Below are 25044 nucleotides of genomic sequence, written 5' to 3'. Positions count from 1 at the left end.
TTTTCACCCAGAACAATTTATTTGAGAGCGATTACACCCACCACAGGGGCACAGGCTGAAATGCTAACATACTAAGTTTCCTGCCCAGAGCCTCTGCTGTCTGCAGGCCGGGACGGAGCTCCCGGGGAGCTGGGGTTGCGTGGTCTCTCGCTTCTAATCGCCTGCCCCCCCAGACTGTGAGAAGGTCATGGCCGCTATAAACTTTCCCTCCTTCTCTGCATAAAACATTTGGGGGAACCAGCAATTAAAGAAGCAAACAGGCCTCGTGAATGAAGAGCTGGACGTCACAGCAGGCGGTCGGCTTCGGGGCACCCGGGGCTCCCCCCGCTGGGGACGCAGGGAGCAGGCCAGGAGCCTCCACCCCGGTTCCCCAGGGCACGAAGCAGGAGAGGCTCAAAGCGCTCCAGGGATAGTTCCAAACCGCGAACACGCTTGTGTGAGCAGCTCCGAGTGGCTCAGGTCCTTCCCACCAGTCTGCTGAGCCGTCCAGCTCCGCAGGGACAACCAGGGGTCGTGGGTGGCCTGCGCTTCCCAGCTGGTCAGTGGAGGCACCATCCTGTTCCACATGAAGCACTTCCCCCTCGGCCGGGCAAACCCATTCCCCACCGGGGGCTGAGCTGGGTAGGCCACGCACGGGACTCGGAGAGTAAAACTTTGTTCCTCTGTCTCACCGGGAAGGGGGCACGTGGGTGCCTGGGCAAACGTCAGCCCCGAAGGAGACCCCCTTTGCTGTCCTGCTGGCCGAGTTTACCAAGGCCACCCCGACACCCCTCTGAACCCCAGGCTGAGGCGGTGTGGCTGTACTGCCGCCTGGTGGCCTCTCTCCTCCCTACAGCGTGAGACCAAGTCCGTGGACCCCTGGCCTTGGACCCGAGGCCACCCCTTAGGTGTGACCCCCTGGCTGGGACTGTCTGGCCCTTGGGACCGCTCCACCTCTCATAGCACGGGTGGAGGACAGAGAAATGGGCAAGTGACCCCCAACGTTGGCCCTGGGCAGCCCCAGGGTGAGACCCCGGGAGTGACGACACTGCTCTGGCCCAAGAGACGAGCCGGGCAAGGCCACGGGGTGGAGAGCCCACCCCTAGGAAGTCAGCACAGTGGCCCAGCGATCGACAGGGGAGCTGTGTGACTGCAGGAGCCATCTCTGGCTCCCTCACCCCCTCCCCTCCTCCCCATGCAGAGCCACTGGCAGAGGGAAGGAAGGTGCTAGAAGATAGAGAAGGAGGCAAGAGAGGAAGGGGGCCCAGTGAAGAGAGTCCCCGAAGGGCCTTTGCTAACACTTCTCAAGGGGCCATAGCGCGGCCCACCCTGGGAGAGGCCGAGGCAGGCGGATGTGATGGAACAGGGCAGCCAGAGTGCCCGCGGACAGGCTGGGGCCGGGCTGCAGGCCGAGGGCCTTCCTGGGCCTCCCGGGCTGCCCCAGGGGCCCAGAGGACGACGTCCGTGCAAGCTTCGCCAGGACCAACAACCCGGGAGAGACACAGCAGGACCCGCGGCCCGTGAGATGCCCCACAGGTGGCCCCAGCTCACGGGGACAGCGAACTGGGAAAGCTGCAACACAGGATGGTCTGGACTGGGGCAGCCCACCTGGCCCGGGAGCAGGTACGACCTGGTGCCAGCCCGGCCAGGGGCTCAGTCCTCAGCACCCTCCCCCCACTCCGCCCTCAGCCCTCACCCTGGGAATCGCCCCTGGGCTGCTCAGGGGCCACCACCTGCCTCCTTCAAGCCTGGTGAGCGTAAGCGTCTCTCGGCCCATTGGGAAGCGGCCTTCGCGGACGGACGGGACTCACTTTTCCCAGTTCTGTCACTTGCAGAACCGTATTCCACAGAGGAGACGGAACAGAGCTCCTTCACCCCAGGAAATCGCCCACCCAGCAAACGGACCTCTCGGGTTTCCGATTAGCAATGTCCCCCACAAGAAAGCCCCAGCCCGCAGCCTCCCAGGGGCCTGTGGTCATCTGCACGCTTCGCGGGGCCCCGGCGCAGAAGCAGCCGTAGCCTCGAGGCCGGGAGGGTCTTTGCTTTAATGCTCGCTCACGTGTGGGGCCCGGAGTAGAGCAGGGCCGCCCGGCCCCACTCGGCCTTCGGCACCAGAAATCCCTCCCTGGGGACGGGCTCCACCAGGAACTCCATGCGGCCGTCCGTGCCTGGCCCCGCGGCTGCCACCGCCAGGTCCACTACGCGATACTGGTTGACAAACGCCAGGCCCAGGAGCGCGGGCTTCTCCGGCCCCGGGGGCCCCTCCGCAGGAGAGCCGGTCGCTCTGCAGCAGTGGATGCGGAAGCATCGGACGTGAGACAGGGGGTAGGACCAGTGCAGAGCACAGCTGAGCCGGAGCCGGGCCGGGCGCTGCTCCTCCTCCTCCTCCTCCTCCTCGGGGGCGGCCCGCTGCCAGCGCACCCGGGAGACACTGACGGCCTGCACCCGGGGCAGAGGGCTGAGCAGGCTGTTGGCATCCACCACCTGGCGGGAGGGATAAGGCTCAGCCCGCGGGTGCCGAGGGCGCCCGGCCCCACGCGTTCCCACTGGCTGGCACCCTCACCCCTCCGGCCCGCGAGCCGCGGGCGCAGGCGGGGCTCGGCTGCAGGCGGCACCCCCCTCCTCTGCAAGGGCGCCCGCCTCACCTGGAGCTCTCCCAGGCGGCAGACAAAGGCCTCCTGCTCCCGGCTGCCGGGAGGCCGCGAGAAGCTGACCCAGAGGTCCTGCAGGACGCAGCCCCGAAGGTTCACCTCGTAGCAGCTGGGGGAGGCAACCGGAGGCCGGTCACAAGGAGCCCACCTCAGCTCAGCGCCCTCCAGGCCGGCCGCTCCGAGGCCCCGAGCCACGTCGGGAAGGGAGACCCGTCCCAAAGCGGTCCCTGTGGTCAGCGGGAGACCCCAGCCGTGAGGCATGACCGTGACGGTTCCCAGCAGCGTTCCTGGGTTTGTGTCACGGGGCCACCTGAACCCCTCCGGTTCTGGGGCTCCTCGGGTGCCCCCCACCACGTGGCCATCCCCTGCCGGAGTCTCGACAGGAAGAAAAGGCACTCACCGCTGGACCCAGCCCCCGCTGAGCTGCTGGCCGCAGTGGCCCATCCATCTGGCCAGCTTGGTGGGGGGCACCCGGAGGGGGCGGGGGCTGTGCCTGGAGCTCGCTTCTGCTGCGGGAGGAGACCCAGGACGTGAGAATGAGGAGAGTCCAAAGGAAACCACACGGGGAGGCGTCTCTTCTGGAGGCCAGAAGGCTCCCTGGTGGCACCAGGCGCCCAGGGCCTGCCAAAACAGGCTGAGGCCCTCGGGGGAGAACAGGGTGGAGAGCCCCCACACCCCCAGGCCCCACAGACGTCCTCCTTCTCAGTGCCATGGCTGGCAGGAGGCCTGATCCCCACATCTCCGTGGGAACAGAGACCCAGTCCCACAGGGCACGCTGTGCTGCCCAGTGGGGGCCGTGGGCCGCAGGCTCTGGCTGGCTGAGGAGTCTCCCTGTCAGGCCTGGACCACAGCAGAGGCGGGACCTGCCTGCCTCCGCCCACCCCGGTGCACTTTCTAGACCCCCCTTCCCTGAGGCGTCCCCTGAAACAGAGGAGGCCTTCAAGAGGCAGGGGCCAACCCTACCCCCTCACCACTCAACGTCGAGATGCCACCGACGTGACAGCTGCCCGCGTCCCCGGTGGTGAGCTCCAACGCCACCCCAACATCCGAAGGCCCTTCCAGCTTATACACCATGGACAGGAAAATTTTGGGGGGCACCGGGACGTGCAGGGAGAACAGCCTGTGGGAGGAGGCCAGCGATGAGGGGCCACAGCGTAACCGCGGAGATGCCGCAGCTGGCTCCGGCTCACGCCCGCCAGCCTCTCCCCGCGGGACCCGGGAGCTGGGGCAGCACAGGGCGTGCGCTCTGGTCCCGCCCGAGGCTGGGGACGGCCCTCCCCCCGTCCCCTTCCCCCCAGGCCACATCCTTCCGTGACCCAAAGATCTTGGTTCTGCGACTCCACAGGAACGAGAAGCGGTCGGACTCGGCAACGGCGAGCAGGGCGGTGGCCGGGTGGGGGGCGGGGGGACGGGAGCTGCTCTGCGGGACCAGGTTCGGTTTTGCGAGGCGAGGAGGTGCCGGGGTGGTTTGTGCAGCCAGTTCGCGCTGCCGCCCCACCCGCTCAAAGACGCTTGAGACGGAGAACCGGAGAACCGTATGTAAAAACCACCCGGTTCTGTCTGTCCTCATCCCGGCTGCTGCCGCCCAGCCGCCCGACGGGTGGGGGTTCGCGATCGGCAGGGGTGGGGGGAAGCGGATGACCCCACGGGTCTCATCCCCACCCGCCTACCTCACAGCCACGTGCGCGACCTCGGGCGGGATCACCCCGCGGATGAGCAGGGAGCTGCCCCCGTTCCAGGCGTCCTCCAGGCAGCAGTGCGTCCTCACCCAGCCCTGCCCGTCCCCTTCCGGCCTGTGCTCTGCAAACAGGGGCTGGATTTCCTGGGCGCTCGGGTGGTACCAGGGCCCCACCGCCTCCTCCTGCAGGACGAGGCCACGTCAGAGGAGGGGGGGGCTGGGGGCCCAGGGGGCACCGTGTACACGGGGGGACGGGGAAGCGCAGCACGGCCATCCCTCGCACGCCCCCGAGCCCCCCACCTGTCCCAGGGCACACCAAAGGTGACGCGGCCCAACCGGGAGCCCCACGCACCTGGCCGTAGCACACTCTTCGAGTCCCCATGCCCAGGCAGAAAGAAGTGACAAAGGGCAGAGAGCAGATGCTGTGTGGGGGCAGGTAGCGTCCCAGCAAGCCCCAGAACCTGCAGAGACAGCCTGGACTCACTCTCTGCGACCCGAGGCCCCCCCCCCCCCCCCGCATCCCTCCCAGAGTGGCCACAGCTGTCTGCGGAAGCGGCCCCTCAGGGTCCTCAGGTTCCACCCTTGCCGCTTAACTGGTCGCCAGGACCCTCCCGCCCGCAAGCACCCCAGGTAGCTGACTTCTCTCGAGCTGAGCCCCTCCCCCTGCCCGGTGTGCCCTGGGAAGGTCAGTGGAGAGCAAGGCCTGAGCTACCCGGAGACACCCTCGAAATTGCCGGAGCCCCCATGCGGCCATCACTACGCCCCTGGGCCGCGGGACAGGACTCACTTGTCCTGGTTCTGGAAGAAATCCCTCTTCTCCAAACACTCGTACACCCAGCCAGGGGCAAAGAGAGCGGCCGAGAATCCGTGCTTCCGGATCAGCTCCAGCGACTAGGGAGACAGCAGTCAGGGGACGCCCCTTCCCCGCGAGCGCGACGCCTCCCTCCCAGCTCCGAGGGGGCCTTCGAACTCAGTCCCCGTCGTTCCTCAGCCCACCAGCAGAGGCCGCTGCAGCAGTGCCGGGAAGGAAGGCTCTGGGCCGGCAGGGGGCTGCAGGGGGGCGGCTCTCACATGCTGCCTCTCCCGCGCCGTACCTGTCATCACGTTATCAGACTCGCAGCGGGTGGAGAGGGTCTTCGGTTATTGGATTAATTTATTCACTTAGAGCTTAATTAATGAGCAAGAACATCCCCGTGGCACTGGGGACGGGGCGGGACTGACAGCCCGGGAGACAAGCTGACTCCCTACTTACCCCACACCAGGAGCTCAGCCCCAGCAACCCCTCCTCTCTCTCCTCACTGCTGCCTTGCCAGAAAAACCTCTCTAGCTATTAAGCCAGCAATTCCCCAAACCGCTCTTTTGCCTGGGTCCTTAGCCCTGAGCTGCCGGGAGAAAGACCCCCAGCTCCCTGCCAGGGTCCCCCCGGCCCACCCAGTGGCTCAAACTGCCGACTCAGTGCCCTTCCGGAGCACACGGTCCCGACAGATGTAAAAGCGAGTCAGAGACTCGGGCCGGAGGTCCGAACGGTGCTTCTGCCCATCAACACCTAACACACGTACCGCCCGAGCACAAGAAGGGGCTGGAAGTTAGGATTTCGGGGCTCGGCTTGGCCTCGGGGCAGGTCACCGGTGTTCCCCGGTCCTCAGTTTCCCCACTCTGGGAAGAAGGTCGCCTCAGTTTCCCTCGAGTGCAGGTGGGAACGGAAGGTCCACAAGAAAACCAGGCCCACGGAAGGCACGCCGGCCACCGCCCCCACCCCACCCCCGGCCCCGAGGGCCACCCCCACCTTGTGGGTGTCGAACTGGCCCCCGACGACGTTGCCCCGGGCGAACACGTCCACTCCCACGTACACGTCGGCCCGGCGCCCGCCGGCCTGCGCTACCATTCTGTCCAGGTGCTCCTCCCGCCAGTTGTAGTTAGTGAAGAAGCCGTGGCAGGAGTCGAAGAAGATCCTGGGAGGTGGCGGGGACCGGCCGTGAGGCTCGGACCCGGGGGCACGGGGGCCGCCCGCGCTGGACCTCCCCCTCCCTCGCCTCCACTCATAACCCACAGCCGGGGCTGCCTCCAGGCCCAGGACGGAGGCTGCCCCGGACAGCGGGGCCCCCCGCCGCTCTCTCCCCTCCCGCTCCCCCCCCGGGGGCGGCCGAGTGCGCCAGGCCTCCGGGAGACACGCGGCACTGCCGGCGACCCCTCCACCCAGGGGGCCGCCCGGCTCACCGGTTCTGTTCATTGAGCTCATTCTGCCACTTGACCTGCCCGCTGCTCACCACGCTGTCGTACCAGAGCACCAGGCCCCCCGGGACCTGCCGACAGAGCTGCGTGCTCAGGTACCGGAGGAAAGGGGGCACGTTCCCCACGGCGGCCAGCTGGAGAGGGGTGAAGAGAGGGCCCTCGGTGAGGCCCAGGGACGTCGGGCAGAAGTGCCCACACAGGACGTAGAGGAGGACCCTTCACCCCAGAAGCAAATGGATGGACACACACCAAAGAAGCCACGGTCCCAGGAGCCCCTCCACCCCACAGCCTCCGAAGGGCGGGTCCAGCCACCTGTCCTCTAACTCTCCTCCCTTCCTGAGGCAGGAAGGCTAACGGGCACGGCCACCAAGAAAAGATTAAAGGCCACGAGGGGGGAGGCTGGCGGGAAGGGAAGCCGCGCGCGTGGCCCAAGAAAAGCAAACAGAGGAGGAGAGGGGTCTCCTTGAAGGAGAACACGGAGCTCGGCCAACCCAGGTTTCTGGACACAGCGCCAGAGAAGGTTCTGCGTCGCTTCGAAGGAACGGAGATGCGTGGGGCCGGCTCCCGCCGCCGTGACGGGGAGCCGGCCGCAGTGCGGGCCCCGCCAGGCCTAGCTAGGGAAGCGGCAGGGGGACAGCGCCTGCGACAGGGCTGGGCAGGCACCGGAGAAGGTCGTGCTCACACTCAGAGAGCTCTCGATGTTGATGAGCCAGCCATCAAAACGGAAAAACTGGGCGATCAGGACGAGCTGATCGGCCACCGCCTGGTAGGAGTGCTCGTCCCCGGCCAGAAAGGCTTCACAGAGCCGCCCACCTTCTTTCCACTCGGCGATGAAAGTCCCTGCCAGGACAGAGAGAGACGAGGTCAGGCGAACCCAGCAGTTAGCAAAGCGCGGTTCCTGCCACAGTACATCAGCGTGGCCTTCAAGGCAGACGTTCAACTTCTCGGCTGTCCCCGGACAACTAGGGAACCAAACGCCCTGGGGGCAGGGCCCAGCAGTCAGTGGTAAACAAGCCAATACATGTTTCAGAAAGCTTGAGAAGCCTCACTCCATCCAGGGACCGGCCGGCCACCTGTGGCCTGCAGACCACCTATTTTTATAAACGCAGGTTGTCGTTTCGTTTTGTATTGTTTTGTTAAGTTTATGTATTCATTTTGAGAGGGGAGGGAGGGATGGGGGCGGAGAGGGAGAGAGAAAATCCCAAGCAGGCCCCACGCCATCGGCGCAGAGCCCGACACGGGGCTCGAACTCGTAAACCGAGATCACGACCTGAGCCAAAATCAAGAGGCGGACGCTCAACCGACTGAGCCCCCCGGGCGCCCCTATAAACGCCGTTTTCCAGGAACAGAGCCATGCCTACCGGTCTGCCCGCCGCATATGGCTGTGTTGTCTCTCTAGCAATTGCAAGAGTGGCCCCGTGGCCGGCCCCTTCCCGAAGTCCGCCTTGGCCGGTCCTGACCTATCGAGGCGGCCCCAGGCACCGAGCTCTACTCGCTCAGAAGCAAAGGCCTAGCCTTTTCGCCCCTGCGACACCTGGCAGGTGTGCGACCGAGCCTGGCTGAGCGGGAGGTGAGCCCTGGGATCTTACCCAGCACACAGACCCCGTGCCTGTGGGCAGCATTGGTCCAGCCCACGGGGGGGATGGTCACCAGGTGATGGCTGAAGTACACAAAGATGTCAATACACTGCCAGTGGTAGAAGCAATAGGGATTTTGCGCCGCCGAGCCCTGAATGAACCTGCGTGAGAAACACAGCAGTCGGGACCCGGGACACGGGACCCCAGAGCGAAAAGAGACTAGCGAGGCCCCAAGGGAGGATCCTCTTCAGTCGCGGCCAGTGATGCCGAGAGCTCGCTGCGCACGGTGTAGACGCTGGGTCGAGTGAGAAACAGAACGACACCTCAGTCCTTATCTCGGGAGGTCTTAAGGGAAACGTGTTCACCGGGCCGCGCAGGCAGTCACCCCCGGACCCCACGGCGGGTTTGAGCCTCCACAAACCCAGACAAGACAGAAGAAAGGAGAAGCGGAAGGCCTCACGCAAACGTTCCAGGCGCCTGGTGTCCCCCACACTAGTCCCTTGACGGTTCCTCCAGGATGGTCTCCGTGCACGTAAGGTCGGGCGGGTAACCACATGAGCCGCACCCGAGACGTCACCACCTGCCTCGGCCTGTCCCTTGGTGGCCGACTCTGACTCAAGCCTGCCCATCTATCGTCCCGTCCAAGATATTTTATAGACGTTTAAGACCCCTGAGCGCACCGCCAGCGACTCTGGAGGAAGCGTCCCTGGCTGGGGGAGAGGCGGAGTAGGACACTCAGAGCGGTGGGCCGAGCACGGAGTCAGAGCCAAAGGGACGGGCTCCGGGCCTGGCGGTCTGGTCCAGAGGCCCGGCTCCTGGCTGTCTCTGCCACACCGTCCCTCCCTCCTTCCCCTCCATCCGGTCCCACAGAAGGAAAACACGCAACAAATTTAACGTCAGGCGATGTCCTCGCAAAGCCTTACTTGTCATCCAGGTATCCGCCCATCATGTCATGGCACAACAATGTCCGGGGCCTCTGGCTGCTCAGAGGGGGCTGCCGACACTTGAGGGGTTCCAGGGCCACATTAAAGCTGTCCTCCACATCGGGCGTCCACGCCAAGAGTTCCTCCAGCGAAGGTAAGTAAAAGCTGATGGGTTTGGTGGTGTCCTTGTCATAATATCTAGCTGGTCAGACGAGGGAACAGTGAGGAATCGATGGATTAGCAGAGACGCTCTCACAATAACCGAGCGAGAACGGAGACCAGGAAGGGGCGGGCCTGCCCCGAAGCCCCAGGGGTGAACTCGGAGACAGCGTTCAGAGCCTCGGTCCTTCTCACCTGGCAGAGGATCCCGGGTAAAACTGACCACTTCACGAAAGACTGCTTCTTCTTGTTCCTCCTCGATTCTAAGCAAGGAGGAAGTTAAAAACATTTTTTAAGTAAAAGGGTAAAGAAAAACAACACTGAGAAGCACACGGACTAGGCTCCATCCAGACGTGTGGAGGGGAGGCGGTGCTATTCTCTGACTTAGGGTTTGAATACAAGCTACGGGAATATACACATAAAGAGGCCAGTAGGCGCCGATGTTCCTGCTGTCGGAAGAACAGCCCATCCTCTGTACCAGCCACCCAGACATCACCCTGCAGGACCAAAGTCATGCTTCGCAGAGTCCACGGGTTCTTGGCCAAGGGCCAGGAAACCTCACAGAACCAGAGTTTCAGGGCCCCAGAGAGCAGGGCCACACTTCCTCCCCAGTCCACGTTTCCGTGGGTATGTTCTGTGGATGCCACACTAACTCCCCAGCTGCCGTGGAGGATTCTAACAGAAAAAAAAAAAAAGGGCACTTTCAGTATGTGAAGTTGGAAAAGCCTGGATAAAACCAAATTAGCTTTCTTTTTTTTTTTTTTTTTTAATGTTTATTTTTGAGAGAGAGACAAAGTGTGAGCAGACAAGGGGTAGAGAGAGGGAGACACAGAATCCACAGCAGGCTCCAGGGTCCGAGCTGTCGGCTCACCCTCGAACCGTGAGATCGCGACCTGAGCCGAAGTCGGATGCTCGACTGACTGAGCCCCCCAGGCGCCCCCAAATTAGCTTTCTTTTAAAAACAATTATTGTCATCAGGGTACAAGAAGACAGGGCCAGCTACCATTTATTGGCCGTGGGCTTCAAAGCGGAAGTTTTCTAAACCTACCAACATCCATGGCCTCTTCTTTGTGACTTTCTTAGGAGACCCTGAGACCTGCCAGGCGAGTCGATGGGATGAGACATTCAAGTCTCATTAAAGTGGATGTGCTAAGTGCTTGGGAAGTGCTCCCTTGCGAATTTCGTCCCATCGCTGTGCTCTTCCCTCTCTCTCCCTTCATGATTGCTCGGTCCTTCAGCTTGTCTCCCCCAATACCCCCACTCCAGGAACTGTCAGAACACCTGTTGGTCTGTACTAGAGCGTGAGCCATCTCAACATTCCTATGCAGGAGCAAAAGCGTCCCCACCAGCGGGCAGCCGCTTGCACTCCATCCCTGTTCCGTCTGAAACACCCCTGGTCTCCTTTTGGGTTTAACACGAAGCTAGGGATGCTGTTTCCAAGAAGGCCATAGAGGGGTGCTCCTAACGTCCCCCCAGGTGAGCAAAGGTCCCAACAAAGAACCAAGCATGGGCGCCGAAGGGCACGTCCATCCCTTCCGTGCCTCAGCCTTTGCCCACTCCGTTCCCTCGTCTGGAACACCCTTCTTCCCATTCGCCACCTGCTCCCTAAAGACTCGGTACAGATATCCCCGCGCCAGGCACCACCCCCTTCCTGTCCAGCAAGGGTACGAATGACACCAGCCGGCCTCCTCCGCGAGGACCCACGGCCGACGGCGGTGGGCGAGGGCGAGGACACACAAGCTTCCCACCCACAGCACCGCCAATGGCGGCCCCGCCGGACCCCCGCCCACCTCCTCCGCTGCCACCGGCGCACAGGCCGCCGCTTCCGCTGCTCCTCCCGCGTCGCGTGCGCCCCAAGCCGCGCAGCCGCCCGGGTCCTAGGCCCCGCGGTCTCCATCACCACGCCGCTCCCGCCGCCACGGCCGGCCTCCGGCCAATCGCAGGCCTGGATCAGACCCCGCCTCTGAACACCGGCCAATCGCTGGCCTGGATCCGGCCCCGCCTTCGGCCGCTAACCAATAGCAAGCCAGGGCCCGCCCCCCGCCCCCGCCCAATGGGGTGACTGCGCCGTACGGCTGTTCCGCCCCACCAGGCCGCAGGACTTCCAGCTCCTGCTCTGGGCTCGCCCCTGAGCGGTGGGGACTTTGTAGCCGGAGGACGGCCTGGGGCGGGGCCTCGGCGGAGGGCGGGGCCACGGCGAAGCGCGAGGGCGGGTCCGTGGCGGCGCTGAGGCCGGCTTTTGGAGACCTCGTATTGTTTCGCTCCGTTCCCCCCAGCCCCCTTTTGCAGACGAACAACGTCCCGAAGGTCCCAAAGTCAGTAAACTGCAGCAGTGAGAGCCGAGCTCGGTTCGTCTGAGATAATTTTCAGGAAAACGTGAAATCCTAATTCTCATTCGGGTTTTAAGTAGGGAGAAGTGATAAAGGCTTTATTTCTACTCGTTAATCAGAGAAGCAAGCAGCCAGACGTTAAAACCAGTTCAAAGAGAATAGAAAAGGAGACCCGTTTATAGATGAGGCGCATTGAAATGAACATGTAAGTGGAGACAGAACTAGTTTTTCTGCAGGGTGGGGTTGGGGGCGGGGATCCCTGAGCTCCCCAAGAGACAGTCTACACCTTGTGAAAGAGAGCAAGGCTGGGGTCAGATGACTGCTTGGATGTGTTCCACTGAGGCATGGATATTTTTCTACACCCCGAATCTGCACTCTGCAGTAGGTAGGGCCCCCAAGCTCACAGGGCCTGAGGGTTTCTCACAGGAGGCACGTTCCCAGCATCTTGGGCACTATTCACAGTAAAAGTAGGTGGAAGGAGATCTGAGCAGGGAGAAGTGTAGTCCGGCAGGAGGAATCCATGAGCACCTGGCCCCCGCGGTCCCAAACAGACCAGTCTCAGGCAGTCACCGCTGAACAGAATCCAAAGACAGAGAAACAAGCAGTGGGGAAACAAGAAAGGAATTTATTTCAGGGAGTCCAGCACTGGGAAGACAGCAGACTATCGGCTCAAAGACTGTCTCCAAAGTGCTGAAAAGACTTCCAGGTTGATATAAGGAAAATGTGGGGCAGAGGTCGGTGGATACGTGCAAGTGGGCAGCGGAGGTCAGGCGGATCACTGTCTTGGGGTCAATCATGCGGGGTCTTGCCGGCTCAGGGCAGTTCTTGATGCTTGAGGGGGGTAGTTTTCCGTTCCCACCACGGGATGCTTTGCCCGAAGGATCTGTTGCCCGAGTTAAGAGATAAGCTGGAAGAACTGAATCGGAGGTCAGAATGGAAGTAGTTGACGTCCTGTTTCAGACGCAGGAAGTTCAAGGAGGCCAGACGCAGGGCTGGGGCCTGCAGGGCCAAGCGTGGGCCAGCCTGAGGCTCTCCTCTCCCAGCTGCTGACACCCCTGTGTGCAGCTGGGAGTGTCCAGCGCTGGGCTGCAGCTGTTCCGAAGCCAAGTTGAGTGGGCCTCTTTACCGTGGTTGCAGACTTTGAACTTGATGAGGCCCCAAGCGTCCATAAACCTTGAGCGCGGCGTGATGATTCAAGCTGTGGAATTTGAGCCCGGGCCACACTGCCGGGAGGACAGCCCATCGTGGAGCAGGGGACAGCGATCCACGGGGAGGACAGAGATTGCAAAGTGCTGGGGAGTTCGCCGGGAGAAGGGGGAGCAGGGCCACAAAAGTCACTCCAGCTGTGATCAGGTGAGCACAGAGGATAGGAAGTCTGTGGTCCGTACTTAACCAGTTGTTCCCAAGCACTTACCCGCAGCTTAGTGATAAATGTAAATAAATAAGCTTTTTGTCCTAACAATTAAAACATAGTTCTTAGAGATACATTAAACAGTCCTTAGGTAATGCTCAGTCTCTGGGGGGAAAATATGCCCAGGCCTCTCTTTTCTGCCCCTCTGCACAGCATTAGCCTCTGGTCTAGGCGGACAGGGGACAGTCAGGTCTTGTGACCTCTGTGTCGGCCCCTGCTTGCTGCCTTCCCGGCTGACCCTCATGGCTCCTGGCCTCTCTGGGGATCAGGACGAGCCTGGAGGTCCCCGTGTCTGCCTTGAGGTCACACTGCTCCCTGCTGGGGCTCTAGACCTCTCTGAGATCTGGCTGGGCCCCCTAGAACCCTAACCCTTGTAGGATTTCCAGATAAAATACAGGATGTGTTCCCCTGCATGTGGCCAGCCTGTGTGCCTCCCTCTGTGGACACACAGTCACTCCAATGACACTAAAATGGCATACCCAGACTGCCTGCCCTTGCCCGGCCCCTACACAAACATTACATTCACTTTCCCCTTTTAAAAATTTAAAGTGCTCTAGAGAAAATTAAGGTTCCTTTTAACCCCCCTCCCTCCTGGTTTCCTGGCCTCCCCTTGTCCTTCAGAGATGCCTCAGTGTCCTACTGAGGACATCATCAGCTAGGCCTCTTTCCTTCGAGATGTTTTAAAACATCTGGGGCTCTTGGGTGGCTCAGTCAGTTGGGCGTCTGACTTTGGCTCAGGTCATGATCTCGCGGTTCACGGTTCGTGAGTTCAAGCCCTTGTGTCAGGCTCTGTGCTGACAGCTCAGAGGCCTGGAGCCTGCTTCCGATTCTGTGTCTCCCTCTCTCTCTCTGCCCCTCCCCCCATTCATGCTCACGCACTCTCTTTCTCTCTCCCTCTCAAAAATAAATAAACATTAAAAAAATAATAAAATACTTCCAGTAGTAGCTGGAACTACAGAACATTGTTTGTGTCTTATAAAAATAGCATCATGTTGTACAGATTACTCTGTGTCTTGCTTTTTTCACCCAGCAATCCTTTTGAAATCGAACCATGTTGAATTACATGGCTCTAACATGTCCGATTTTACTGTTATTTAATACGCTGTCACTTTAACACATCACCGGCCGCTTTCCAACCTGCCCACCTGTGGCCATTCAAACAGAAGCATTTGTTTGCTTTTATTTTTTGAATGTTAAAATGAACATCTTTGTATAAATCTTCTGGGACACCCATAGGCTATTTTTTTTTCTTTTTCAGGTAAAAACACAGGAGTCGAGTTGCGAGCGGTGATCACGTGCGCATTGTCATGCTTTACCTCGCTAATGAGCTGGTCCAAAGGGGCTCTCGCGTTGACACGCTTCCATGCACCCGGTATGTATGTGTTGCCCCCCAGCCTCTTAGTCCTGATATTATTTAACTCGGATTTTCTGCTCACCCGATGGGTGCACCTAGCAGTCTCTTTTTTATTTATTTATTTTTTTTTTTACATTTTTTTTTTTTTTTTTTTTTGAGAGCGAGACAGAGCACAAGGGCAGAGAGAGAGGGAGACACGGAGTCCGAAGCAGGCTCCAGGCTCTGAGCCATCAGCACAGAGCCCGACGCAGGGCTCGAACTCACAAACCGTGAGATCATGACCTGAGCCAAAGTTGGACAGATGCTTAACTGACTGAGCCACCCAGGTACCCCAAATATAGTTGTGGTGTGTGTGTGTGTGTGTGTGTGTGTGTGTGTGTGTGTGTGTTGCAGATATATAACTTCCAGATGCCATTGGAGGTAGGTCTTTAACATTTTATTTTCCTTTTTGGTTGTTGGTCTGTTCAGATTTTTCTTTCTTCCCGGGCCAATTTTGCTAATAAATGTTTTCCTGGAAAAGTGTCCTTTTCATGAGGTTTTTCAAATGCGGGGTATTAAGTCCTGATCCTAGTTTTTAATCTCTTGGTTATGCCCTCTCTTTAATTCCAATGTTGTTTATTTGTGTTTCCTTTTTTTTTTTCCTTGATGCTTTTTGCCGAAGGACTATTTTATTAGTCTTTGCAAAACACAAGTGCTTGGGTTTGTTCTATTTTTTGTTTGTTTGTTTTCTGTTTCCCTAATCTCCGCTTTTATTTTATTTCCTCTTATTTTCTTTGGATTTCTTTTGTCATTCTTTTTCTGGCTTCAAACATGGACAGTTTGGTTCACTTAGTTTTAAATCCTTCTTGTGTTTACATAAATACAGCAGGGGAGGGGCGCCTGGGTGGCTCAGTCGGCTGAGCGCCCGACTCTGGCTCAGGTCATGGTCCCCTGGTTTGTGGGTTCAAGCCCTGTATCGGGGTCTGTGCTGACAGCTCAGAGCCTAGAGCCTGCTTCGGAGCTTCGGATTCAGAGCCTGTGTCTCCCTCTCTCTCTCTCTCTCTCTCTGCCCCTCCCCTGCTCATGCTCTGTCTCTGTCTCTCAAAAATAAATAAACATTAAAAAAAATTTTTTTTTTGAATGAAGCAAGGGAATCCATGTGTCTCCGAGAGTGAAATTGCACTGGAGCCCACAGGTTTTGATAGGTAGCACTGACATTTCCATTCAGTTCTAAATACTTCACAATCTCTGTTAGCTCCTCTCTACCCCGTCCAAAATGGTCCTTAATTTGCTACAGGAGAATTCATCAGTCTGGTCTGTTATGGTTAGTACTTTTGTGTCCTTTTCAAAACGTATTTCCCTACCCTGAAGGCATGAACATATGGAATGCCCCATCATAGTGTTTTCTAGAAGCTCTGTTGCTTTGCCGTTCACCTTCAGCTCTGCATCTCGGGCTGCATTCATTTGTGTTTACGATGTGAGGGAGGAGGACGCGTGTTTATTTTTTATCATGTGGATCCCCAGTCATTCTGTGGTTTTTGGAGGAAAGACCGCCTTCATCCAGTGCTCTGCAGAGCTCCTCTCTGGAAAATTAGTGTCTGTACATGCTTGAGTCTGTTTGGGGCTCTGCGATGCTGAGATTTTACAATAATGTGTATTTGGTCTTCGTTTCTGGCACAGAGCTCCTAAACCCTTGGAATACTCCCTAAATGATAAGAGCCATTAAAGTATCTTTTGTTAATCCCAACAAGCCCCTTTCAACCACACCAGAGTTTATGCCAGTGAGGAGACTTCTGGAAAGCCTCTAAGCATAGAAGCTGGTTTGACAGGGAACCAACCTGGATCAGAGAGTGGGAACTTTCAGGACCGTCCCCACCGCCTCCTGGGAGGGGAAAGGAACTGAGACGGAGTTCATCACCAAGGGCCAATGATTTAATCAACCGTGCTTGTGTAACAAAGGCTCTGGAAAACCCCTGAGCTACAGGGTTGGGAGAGCTTCCTGGTTGGCGAGCCCATGGAAGTGCCGGGAGGGTGGCACGTCCCCCAGCGAGCCCATGGAAGCTCCGTGTCCCTCACCCTGCCTTATGCGTCTCTTCCAGCTGGGTGTTTGTTCCTGAGCCATGAACTTCTAGATCGTAAGTGTCGTGTACATCCCGGGCTGCCCTGGTGTTTGCTTCTCAGAGGGCAAGAAGCAACAGGCTGTCCACAGACTGAGACTTTATATCGTCTGAATAATACTGTGTAGTTCTCCACACAGACATCCTACACACCTACTGATAGATTTGCTCCTGTAGGTAAATGGCAGGTGGAAGTGGCATTTTGGATGGGTTACAGGTGGTTACGGGTGGGTTACAGGTGGGTTACGGGTGGCTGCAAATTCACTTCCTCTCCTCCCAACAAAGGAGGGAGTCTATTACCCACTCCTTCTCTGGGCTGACCGGTGGTTAAGTAGCTGTGGGAGGGCTTCTCGGTCTGGGTCTCCAGAGGTCTTGGAGATTCCGCGCCTGCCCTCTCGGCCCCTGTGCTGAGAGCACCGTGCTGTGAAGAAGCCTGGCACTCACGTTAGGCTGACAGCCACCCTGCCATCCTGAGGCCCACAGAAGCGCCCAACCAACCTGCAGACTCATGAGAAACAACGAAGTGTGCGTCTTTCAGGATACTGAGTTTTTTAGGTGGTGTGTTATCTTACAATGGATAATGCATCCAGCATGTTTATTTAGAGAGCAGGGGGAGGGGCAGAGGGAGAGGAAGAGAGAATCCCAAGCAGGCTCAACACTGGCAGCATAGAACCTCACGCAGGGCTCGATCTCACAAACTGTGAGGTCGTGACCTGAGCGGAAATCAAGAGTCAGACACTCACCCGACGAAGCCACCCGGGCGCCCTTATTTACTTTTTTAAAATACTTACTTATTGGGGCGCCTGGGTGGTTCAGCCAGTTAAGTGTCCAACCTCACCTCAGGTCATGATCTCGCGCTTCATGAGTTCGAGCCCCGCATCGGGCTCTGTGCTGACAGCTCGGAGCCTGGAGCCTGTTTCGGATTCTGTGTCTCCCTCTCTGTCTCTGACCCTCCCCCGTTCATGCTCTGAGGTCTCTCTCTGTCTCAAAAATAAATAAATGTTAAAAAAAAAATTAAAAAATAAATAAATAAATAAATAAAGTAAAATAAATTATTTATAAATGGGGCTCGAACTCACGAACCCGAGGTCAAGAGTCACACGCTTCCCCGACTGAGCCAGCCAGGTACCCCCTCCAGCATTTGTTTTTAAATTTCATGTTCAGCTTGTTGCTGGTACAGTGATCTTTGTGTATCGACCCTACACCCATCAACTACTAATTCTAATCATCGTCTGCAGCTTCTTTTGGATTTTCCGTGTAACTTACCAGCTGCAAAGAATGGCAGTTTTATTCCTTCATTTCATAAATCCTTACATCTTGTATTTCCTTTCCTTTCCTTACCACACCGGCCAAGACCCCCAAAGCAATGCCGAGTACGTGCCATCACCCATCACCGAGTCCTTGCCTTTGGCCCCAGGGCCCGAGAAAGAGCTTGCCACCCTCCGCCTCTAGGGACAGTGTTTGTTAGAGGACTGTCCGCAGACCTGCTTTGTCCAGCAAGGGAACCTGTCTTCTGTACCACGTTTACGAAACTTTTCCATCCGAAATGGAGATGATTTCTAGAAGCCTTGAAGTGGTGATATGACTTTCATTCTTTACTTTGTTAATGTGGTAAAACACATTGGCTTGATGACGTTCTGCAAGGCTGCCTTCCCGAATAAACCCAGTGGGTTTGGACAGTTCACTGTCCCTCTTACCGCTGGCTTCGGTTTGCGGGCACGTTGTGGAAGATTCTCCCTCCTGTGCTCGTGTGTGGCACCCGCCACGCTCTCCCTCTCCCGCGGTGTTCTCCCAGGTGTTGGCATCAGCATTATGATCACCTCAGTAAACTCACGGACTGTTTTCCGTGTCTACAGCATCTGGGGTGATGTTTGTTTCTTTTCCAACTTCATTATTTTCTTCCTTGTATCTTTGTTGTTTCTTTTCTTACTTTCTGTGGGTTAATTTGCCCCTCTTTCCCTAAGTCCTTAAAGGGATGCTCATCTCATTGATTTTCAGCCTTTCTTCCTGTATTGATACTTGAGTAAAAGCTGGACGTTACGCCTGGCTTTAGTATATCCCACGGGTTTTGATACATAGTGGGGGTGATTTCCATTTTAGTTAATTTCAAAATAGTTTCTCATTTTGTTACGATTCGCTCGTTTTTTTTAACCCATCGGTTATTTGGAAGGATATTTCCTAACTCCCAAACATATAATTTGCTTTTTGTTATTGATTTTTGGCATAATTGAATTATATACTTGGGTATACACTGAATACACACAGAGAAAATACCGTGTATGATTCAGTCCTTTGAAAGTAAAACTCACTTTATGGCTAAGATGTTTTTGTTGTTTTTTTTGTTTTGTTTTGTTTTTTCCAACGTTTATTTATTTTGGGGACAGAGAGAGACAGAGCATGAACGGGGGAGGGGCAGAGAGAGAGAGGGAGACACAGAATCGGAAACAGGCTCCAGGCTCTGAGCCATCAGCCCAGAGCCCGACGCGGGGCTCGAACCCCCGGATCTGGTCACAGCCAGATCGTGACCTGGCTGAAGTCGGACGCTTAACCGACTGCGCCACCCAGGCGCCCCTGGCTAAGATGTTTTTAAAAACAGGCCATGCGCTCGCCTGAAAAGACTGTATTTTGCAGTTGGTGTTCTATAAATGACCGTTAAGTTAGATTTTCTAATTCTATTTCTCCAATCCTCTATTTATTGATTTTTTTAAAGAATATGATTATTCTATCAGTTGCTGAGAGGGGTGTGTTAACATTTCCCACTATGATTCTGCATTTGGCTTTTCCTGTTCCTGTGCCTTGACGTATTTTTGAGGCTATGTTATTAGGCACGTACAGACTTTAAATTTACCTTCTCTCGTCCTGGTGAATTGACTGAGTGGTGATCTTGAGATGCCTGCTTTCTAGTAAGCTTTATGCTTTAACGTCTGACATTATAGTTCTTTTATATATATATAATGTTTATTTATTTTGAGAGAGAGAGCATGAGCCGGGGGAGGGAGAGAGAGAGAGAGAGAGGGAGAGAGAGAATCTCAAGCTGTGAGCACGGAGCTCGACGAGGGGCTCGATCTCACAAACTGTGAGATCACGACCTGAGCTGAGATCGAGAGTCGGGTGCTTAACCAACTGAGCCACCCAGGCGCCCCAACTGAGTGCTTTTTAAAATTCCGTCCCCTTCCATTAGCTTGGATGTTACACCCCTTTTACTACGATTTACTGGTTATTCAAGAGATTACCGCACACATCCTTCATTTATCCGAGTCAAATATTATGTTACTTTTACTTATTTCCAAGCCAACGTATGGATGGCAGAACACCTAAAACTCTATATGCCCCTGGATCCATTATTTGCGCATGATCGAGCTACATGTACAGGCAATATCTGTTTAGAATTACCACCCAGTTTACCATGTTTGTTAGCTCATTCGTGTCTGCATTCCTGACCTTCCCTCTGGGATCACTTTCACTTCATGTGGGTTTGCCAGGGGTAATCGGTCCCACGTTTTGTTTGCCTGAAACCGTCTTCGTTTTGTTACATCATCCTGGGGAATAGAACTTTAGATCAAAAAGCTGTCATCTTTCAGCCTTTTAAATGTACCATCCCGCTCTCCTTCGGCTTCCTTTCCTTCTGTTGAGACGACATTGTCAGGTTCATTACTGCTCCTTGGAAAGACAACAAGTCCCCCCTTCGTGTTAAGATTTCCTCTTTGCCTTTGGTTTGCAATGGTTTCCCCACCCTGTCCGTGCGGGGCGCGCCCTTGTTTTCATTCATCCCGCTGGGGATTCGCTGCGCTTCTGGAATCTGTGCCTTAGCGGCTTTCCTCCATCAGGTGACGTGCTCAGCCGTTGTCTTCTCAATATCGTTTCTCTTGTGTTCTTTCGTTTCTCCTTCTGGGACTCCAGCTGCACAGACGTTGGGGTCTCCTTCTGGAACTCCAGTTCCCTGTCCTGCCTGTACAGACATGTTCCCCATTCTGTAGCCCCCATGCCCTCACCTCTCCGTGCTTCTTTCTGAATATCTTCTTCTGATTTATCTTCTAAGTCACCGATTTTTCTCTTTGGCATACAACATGCTGGTGCCCTCGGCCACGGGGCTCTTCATGGTGGCACCTGGTTTTTTTTCCCCCCACTTCTGGAGTTTCCGGTTGATTCGTTCATGTTCGTCAGTTATCACGAGTTGCAAGTTCTCCGCCACAACTCTCGGTCTTTATCTCCTCAAATGTGGCGAGAACGGCTGTTTCCATCTCTGATTGTGAGAACGCTAATGGGGTTCTTCCTCCCCACGCGGAAAGCGTGCTGTACTCACCTGTCGGATGTCTTAGTAAGGACAGTCTCAAACTGAATGGACAGCTCACTGGATGGCTATCTCGATTGAGCGGTTGGCCCTTTTTCTTATCTCTAGGCACGGAGGTTTCCGAGTTATCTCGAGTGTGCAAACCTCTCCTCCTACTTGTGGCGATCTCTAAAGTGGAAATTTCTTGTCCTCGCCTGACCATCCGCGTAAAGAGCAGTGGGCCCCGCTCCATTCCGCCCCAGGAGGAGCCGGCTAGCAGGGCCAGCTGATGGAGGGCGTCTGAGGTCGCTTCGCCTCTCCAAGCCCTGCTCCAGCTGCGAGGGGACATCGGAGAGAAAGGCACGGTCCTCAATTAGCTGTTCCTTGTGGAATGCTTCCCTTGGCACCTGTGTCAGCCTCCCGCGTTTGAGTGACCTCATCCAACAGTTGGTTCCAAAGTTCTTGTTAAGTAATGCTCTCGGGAGAGCTAAAACCCTGACCGTCCCATCCCATCTCATGAACCTGGACCCTGACCCCACCCTGGGCCAAGCCCAGAATAGTGAGACTGGCTCTGAAGGTTACCCGCCTGGAGCTCCAGGGTTTCCCGGGGCCCGAACAGAGAAGGGCAAGGCTTCCAGCGTGTGCACAGGCGTGCGCTTATAACTACTGAGATCTGATTTACGCAGCACACAATCTGCCCGTCGCGAGCGCGCAGTTCAGCGGTTTCGGCGTCCTCACGGAGCTGCGTAACCACCACCGTCGTCCCTTTTGGAACGTTCTCATCCACCCCAAAAAGAGAACCCTGTACCTGTTAGCAGTCACCCCCTTCCCCCAAACCTCAGCCCCTGCAAACCTCTAAACCTATTTTCCATCTCTCCGGATTTGCCAGTTCAGGACATTTCCCACACTTGGTCTTTTGTGACTGGCTCCCTTCACTTAGCGTCGTTATTATATAGCAGGTGTCACTGCCCCCTTCCTTTTTTTTATTTTATTTTATTTTTTTTTTTTTCAACGTTTATTTATTTTTGGGACAGAGACAGACAGAGCATGAACGGGGGAGGGGCAGAGAGAGAGGGAGACACAGAATCGCAAGCAGGCTCCAGGCTCTGAGCCATCAGCCCAGAGCCTGACGCGGGGCTCGAACTCCCGGACCGCGAGATGGTGACCTGGCTGAAGTCGGACGCTCAACCGACTGCGCCACCCAGGCGCCCCCCCCCCCTTCCTTTTTACAGCCGAGTACTCTTCTGTTGTGTGGATAGACCCCATTCTGTCCATTTATTCATCACCTGATGGGCATTTGGTTTGTTTCTACTTTGTTTTGAGTAATGCTGCTGAGGACCTTTATCTACAATATTTTCATTTCTTTTGGATACACACCTAGGCGTGGGATTGCTGGGTCACCTGTAGCTGTCTGTTTAATATTCTGAGGAAGCGCAAGACTGTTTTCCAAAGCGGCTGCACCATTTTACACCCCTGCCAGCCGCGTAAGGGGGTGACAGCCTCTCTACGTCCTTGCCAACGTTTGTCGCTATGATGACAGCCATCTTGTTGGCTGTGAACTTGTATCTCACTGTGGTTTTGACTTGCATTTCCCTGGGGGCCAGTGATACTGAGCATCTTTTCATGTACTTACTGGTCATTGGTAAATCTTCTTTGAGAAATGTTTATTGACACCCTTTGCCTATTTTTTTTTTTATTTTAGAGAGAGAGAGGCAAGTGGGGGAGAGGGATAGAGGAAAAGAGAGAGATACAGAGAGAGAGAGAATCTGAAGCAGGCCCCATGCTCAGCAGGGCTCGATCCCACAACGCTGGGATCATGACCTGAGCTGAAGTCAAAAGTTGGACGCTCAGCCAGCCGAGCCACCCATGAACCCCCCCTTTGCATATTTTTTACTTGGTTTTCTTTTTTGTGTGTGTTTATTTATTTTTGAGAAAGAGAGAGAGAGAGAGAGTGGGGGAGGGGCAGAGAGAGGGGGAGACAGAGGATCCGAAGTGGGCTCAGCGCTGACAGCAGAGGCCCCAGTATGGGGCTCGAAGTCACGAACTGCCAGACCGTGACCTGAGCCGGAGTCAGATGGCCAACCGACTGAGCCACGTAGGTGCCCCAGTTTGGTTTTCTTTTAATTATTGAGTGGCAAGAGTTCTTTGTATGTTCCAGATAGAAGTCCCTTATCAGATCTATGATTTTCAAATATTTTCTCCCATTTCGTGCTGCCACTTTCTCAGTCACGTCCTTTGAAGCCCAGAATTTTACATTTTGATGATATTCTGATTTATCTATTTTTCCTTGTGTGGCTTGGGGTTTGGTATCACAGCTAGGAAACTACTGCCTCTGATACAAGGTTGGGATCATTTACAGCCAGACTGTTTCCTAAGAATTTCGTAGTCTTAGCTCTTCTGTTGAGGTCTTTGATTCACTTCGAGTTAATTTTTGTATACGGTGTGAGGTAGGGGTCCCGCTCTTTTCTTTGCCTCTGGGAGCGTCTTGTTTTATTTTATTATTTTCTGTAAAATTGTGAGTTTTCTTTTCATGATCTGGGCAAGAAGGGCTCATTTTATTCCAGTTACTGTGGCCCCCAAAAGAACAGTTTGCCATCATGCCATTGTGTTCCCATAGCGAACACCACAGAAACTCATCCCTGAGTGCAAACGCGCGCGCGCGCGCACACACGCACACGCAATAACCCCATGGGATGGGATGTGTACGCCTCACCGCTCCCACCCCTGGCTCCAGAAGCTCGTGAAAGTTGTAGCATAAACAGTTCTCCCCTTTGGCGGAGTCATCAGCTGTTTCTAAGTCCTTTTGCTAAAACACTAGCATTTGTTTTGCGACTGAGTTTATCAGGTCTTTTCCAGGAACGGTTAGCCAAGTCCTTACTAGCTGAGGTCAGGGCACAGGGCAAGGAGCCCATGCAAAGTAAGTTGCTTGGGGAGGGAGTCATATGGGGCAGATAACTAGGTGCCAAGCATCCACTGCTGAGGAGGCTACATCTGTGTCACACCACAGTTAACACCCCAGAAGAGTCCTCCGGAAGGCAAGTACCCTATCTCATTCGTCATGGCGTCCCAGCACCTAGCACATGGGCAGCCACCAAGCAGGCAGGGTAAATATTTGGAGGGTCAGAAGTGCAAACAGGAAGGGAACAGAACAATAGAAGAACAGGGGCAGCAAGGACTGGGTGCGGGGAGAGCTCAGAGAGAGAGAGAGCATTGGAGCTCTCCAATGGAGAGCAATGGAGCTGCTCCATTGGGCTCTGGAGCAAACGCAACCTCATCCCCCGCGTTGGCTTGGCGGGCGGTCGAGCAGGTGTTCCGCGCTCCGTGTCCCTGGAGACAGGGCAGGCAGGCGGTGGGCACCTGGAGGGAGCTGGCCCGTTCTCTCCGTGCGTCTTCAGGAGATAGCCTCCCCGCTGCGTAGACGGCACATCCTTCTAAATGGATGGCCTCGGCTGGGTGGAGGTGGGGGCCTGCCCACAGCCGAGCAGGGGCTGATCCCAGGACCAGGCAGAGGAAGGACACCAGCCCTGCTGGCACCAGAGGGAGCAAAGGCAGCTCCGGCACTGCCTGCTGGCCGCCGTCGGATAAGGGCTCTGGCCGCTAACCCAGTTGGCAAGCGACGGAGAGAAGAAGCGTCCACTCTTCAGTGCCCGAGCATAAGGGAGGCTGTTGGCGGGTGTATTCAAGCCAGCAGGTCATTGTATTGGGTTAAATCATGTCCCCCCCCCCCCCGCCCCAAGAGGTACGTCCAAGTCCTAACCCCTGATTCCCGTGAATGTGAAGAGGTCATTAAGTTAAGGATCTTGAGGGGAGATCATCCTGGGTGTAGGGTGGGCCCTAAATCCGGTGACTGGTATCTTAATGAGGAAAAGGAGAGGGAGGTCCGAGAGGCCCAAGAAAGAAGACAGAGACGGGCAGAGACCGGGGTGACACAGCCACACACCACGGAATGCCGGGGACCACCAGAAGCTGAAGGGTCCTCCCCTACGGGCGTGAGAGGAAAAGCGACCCCGTCAACACCTTCCTGTAGAACCTTTGGACTCTCGAGCGGGGCGACAGAAATGTGTGTTGTTGTAAGCCATCGGGCTTGTGGCGGGTTGTCACGGCGACCCGGGGACAGCAGCACAGTTGCCCGAGGCCTGCCTCCCGCCCGCCCCTCACAGACCCCCTCCGGCACAGGGCGCCCAACGGGCCACGCCCCGCTGAGCCCGGGAAACACGCCCGGAGGAACAAGGCAGTTCGGGGCCCGGCCTGTGCCCGCCGGTACCTAGGTTCCCGGTGCCAACGCCGAGGGCCCCCAGGCTTCCCGCGGGCGGCCGGTGGGCTGCGGGGAGGGGGAGAGAAAGGGGCAGGATGTGGTTCAAGGACCAAACTGGAGAGGCCATGA

At 56.4% G+C, this 25044-nt stretch overlaps 1 protein-coding gene across 7 annotated transcripts; it reads right to left on the bottom strand.

The window, feature by feature from the left end:
• On the bottom strand, positions 1-11212 carry ENGASE (endo-beta-N-acetylglucosaminidase). Of its 7 annotated transcripts, none has more exons than XM_047833669.1 (15): positions 10990-11212; positions 9395-9462; positions 9041-9242; positions 8130-8278; positions 7223-7380; positions 6526-6674; positions 6095-6260; positions 5096-5199; positions 4661-4769; positions 4301-4491; positions 3947-4141; positions 3602-3750; positions 3031-3136; positions 2625-2739; positions 1-2463 (listed from the first exon to the last, which is right to left on the bottom strand). In XM_047833669.1, exons 1-15 carry the CDS (start codon positions 11094-11096, stop codon positions 2035-2037), a joined length of 2397 nt encoding a protein of 798 aa, XP_047689625.1. In that variant the 5' UTR covers positions 11097-11212; the 3' UTR covers positions 1-2034. The 7 variants fall into 7 exon arrangements, with proteins under 7 accessions (XP_047689625.1, XP_047689624.1, XP_047689628.1 ...); XM_047833668.1 differs by having other exon boundaries at positions 3031-3139; positions 10990-11211; XM_047833672.1 differs by having other exon boundaries at positions 3031-3139; positions 9041-9238; positions 10990-11064.
• Between the last annotated feature and the right edge of the window lie 13832 nt (positions 11213-25044).

Source organism: Prionailurus viverrinus, chromosome E1 (genome assembly GCF_022837055.1).
Source record: "Prionailurus viverrinus isolate Anna chromosome E1, UM_Priviv_1.0, whole genome shotgun sequence".
NCBI lineage: Eukaryota > Metazoa > Chordata > Mammalia > Carnivora > Felidae > Prionailurus > Prionailurus viverrinus.
This window is presented reverse-complemented; position numbering and strand designations above follow the sequence as displayed.

Coding starts and splice junctions, on each gene's coding strand:
- ENGASE (XM_047833668.1), bottom strand. CDS start 11,096: ATGGAGACCGCGGGGCCTAGGACCCGGGCGGCTGCGCGGCTTGGGGCG. Junction 6,675..7,222: donor ACATCGAGAGCTCTCTGAGT/GTGAGCACGACC, acceptor ACCCCTCTCCAG/CTGGCCGCCGTGGGGAACGT. Junction 4,770..5,095: donor TTCTTCCAGAACCAGGACAA/GTGAGTCCTGTC, acceptor CTGTCTCTGCAG/GTTCTGGGGCTTGCTGGGAC.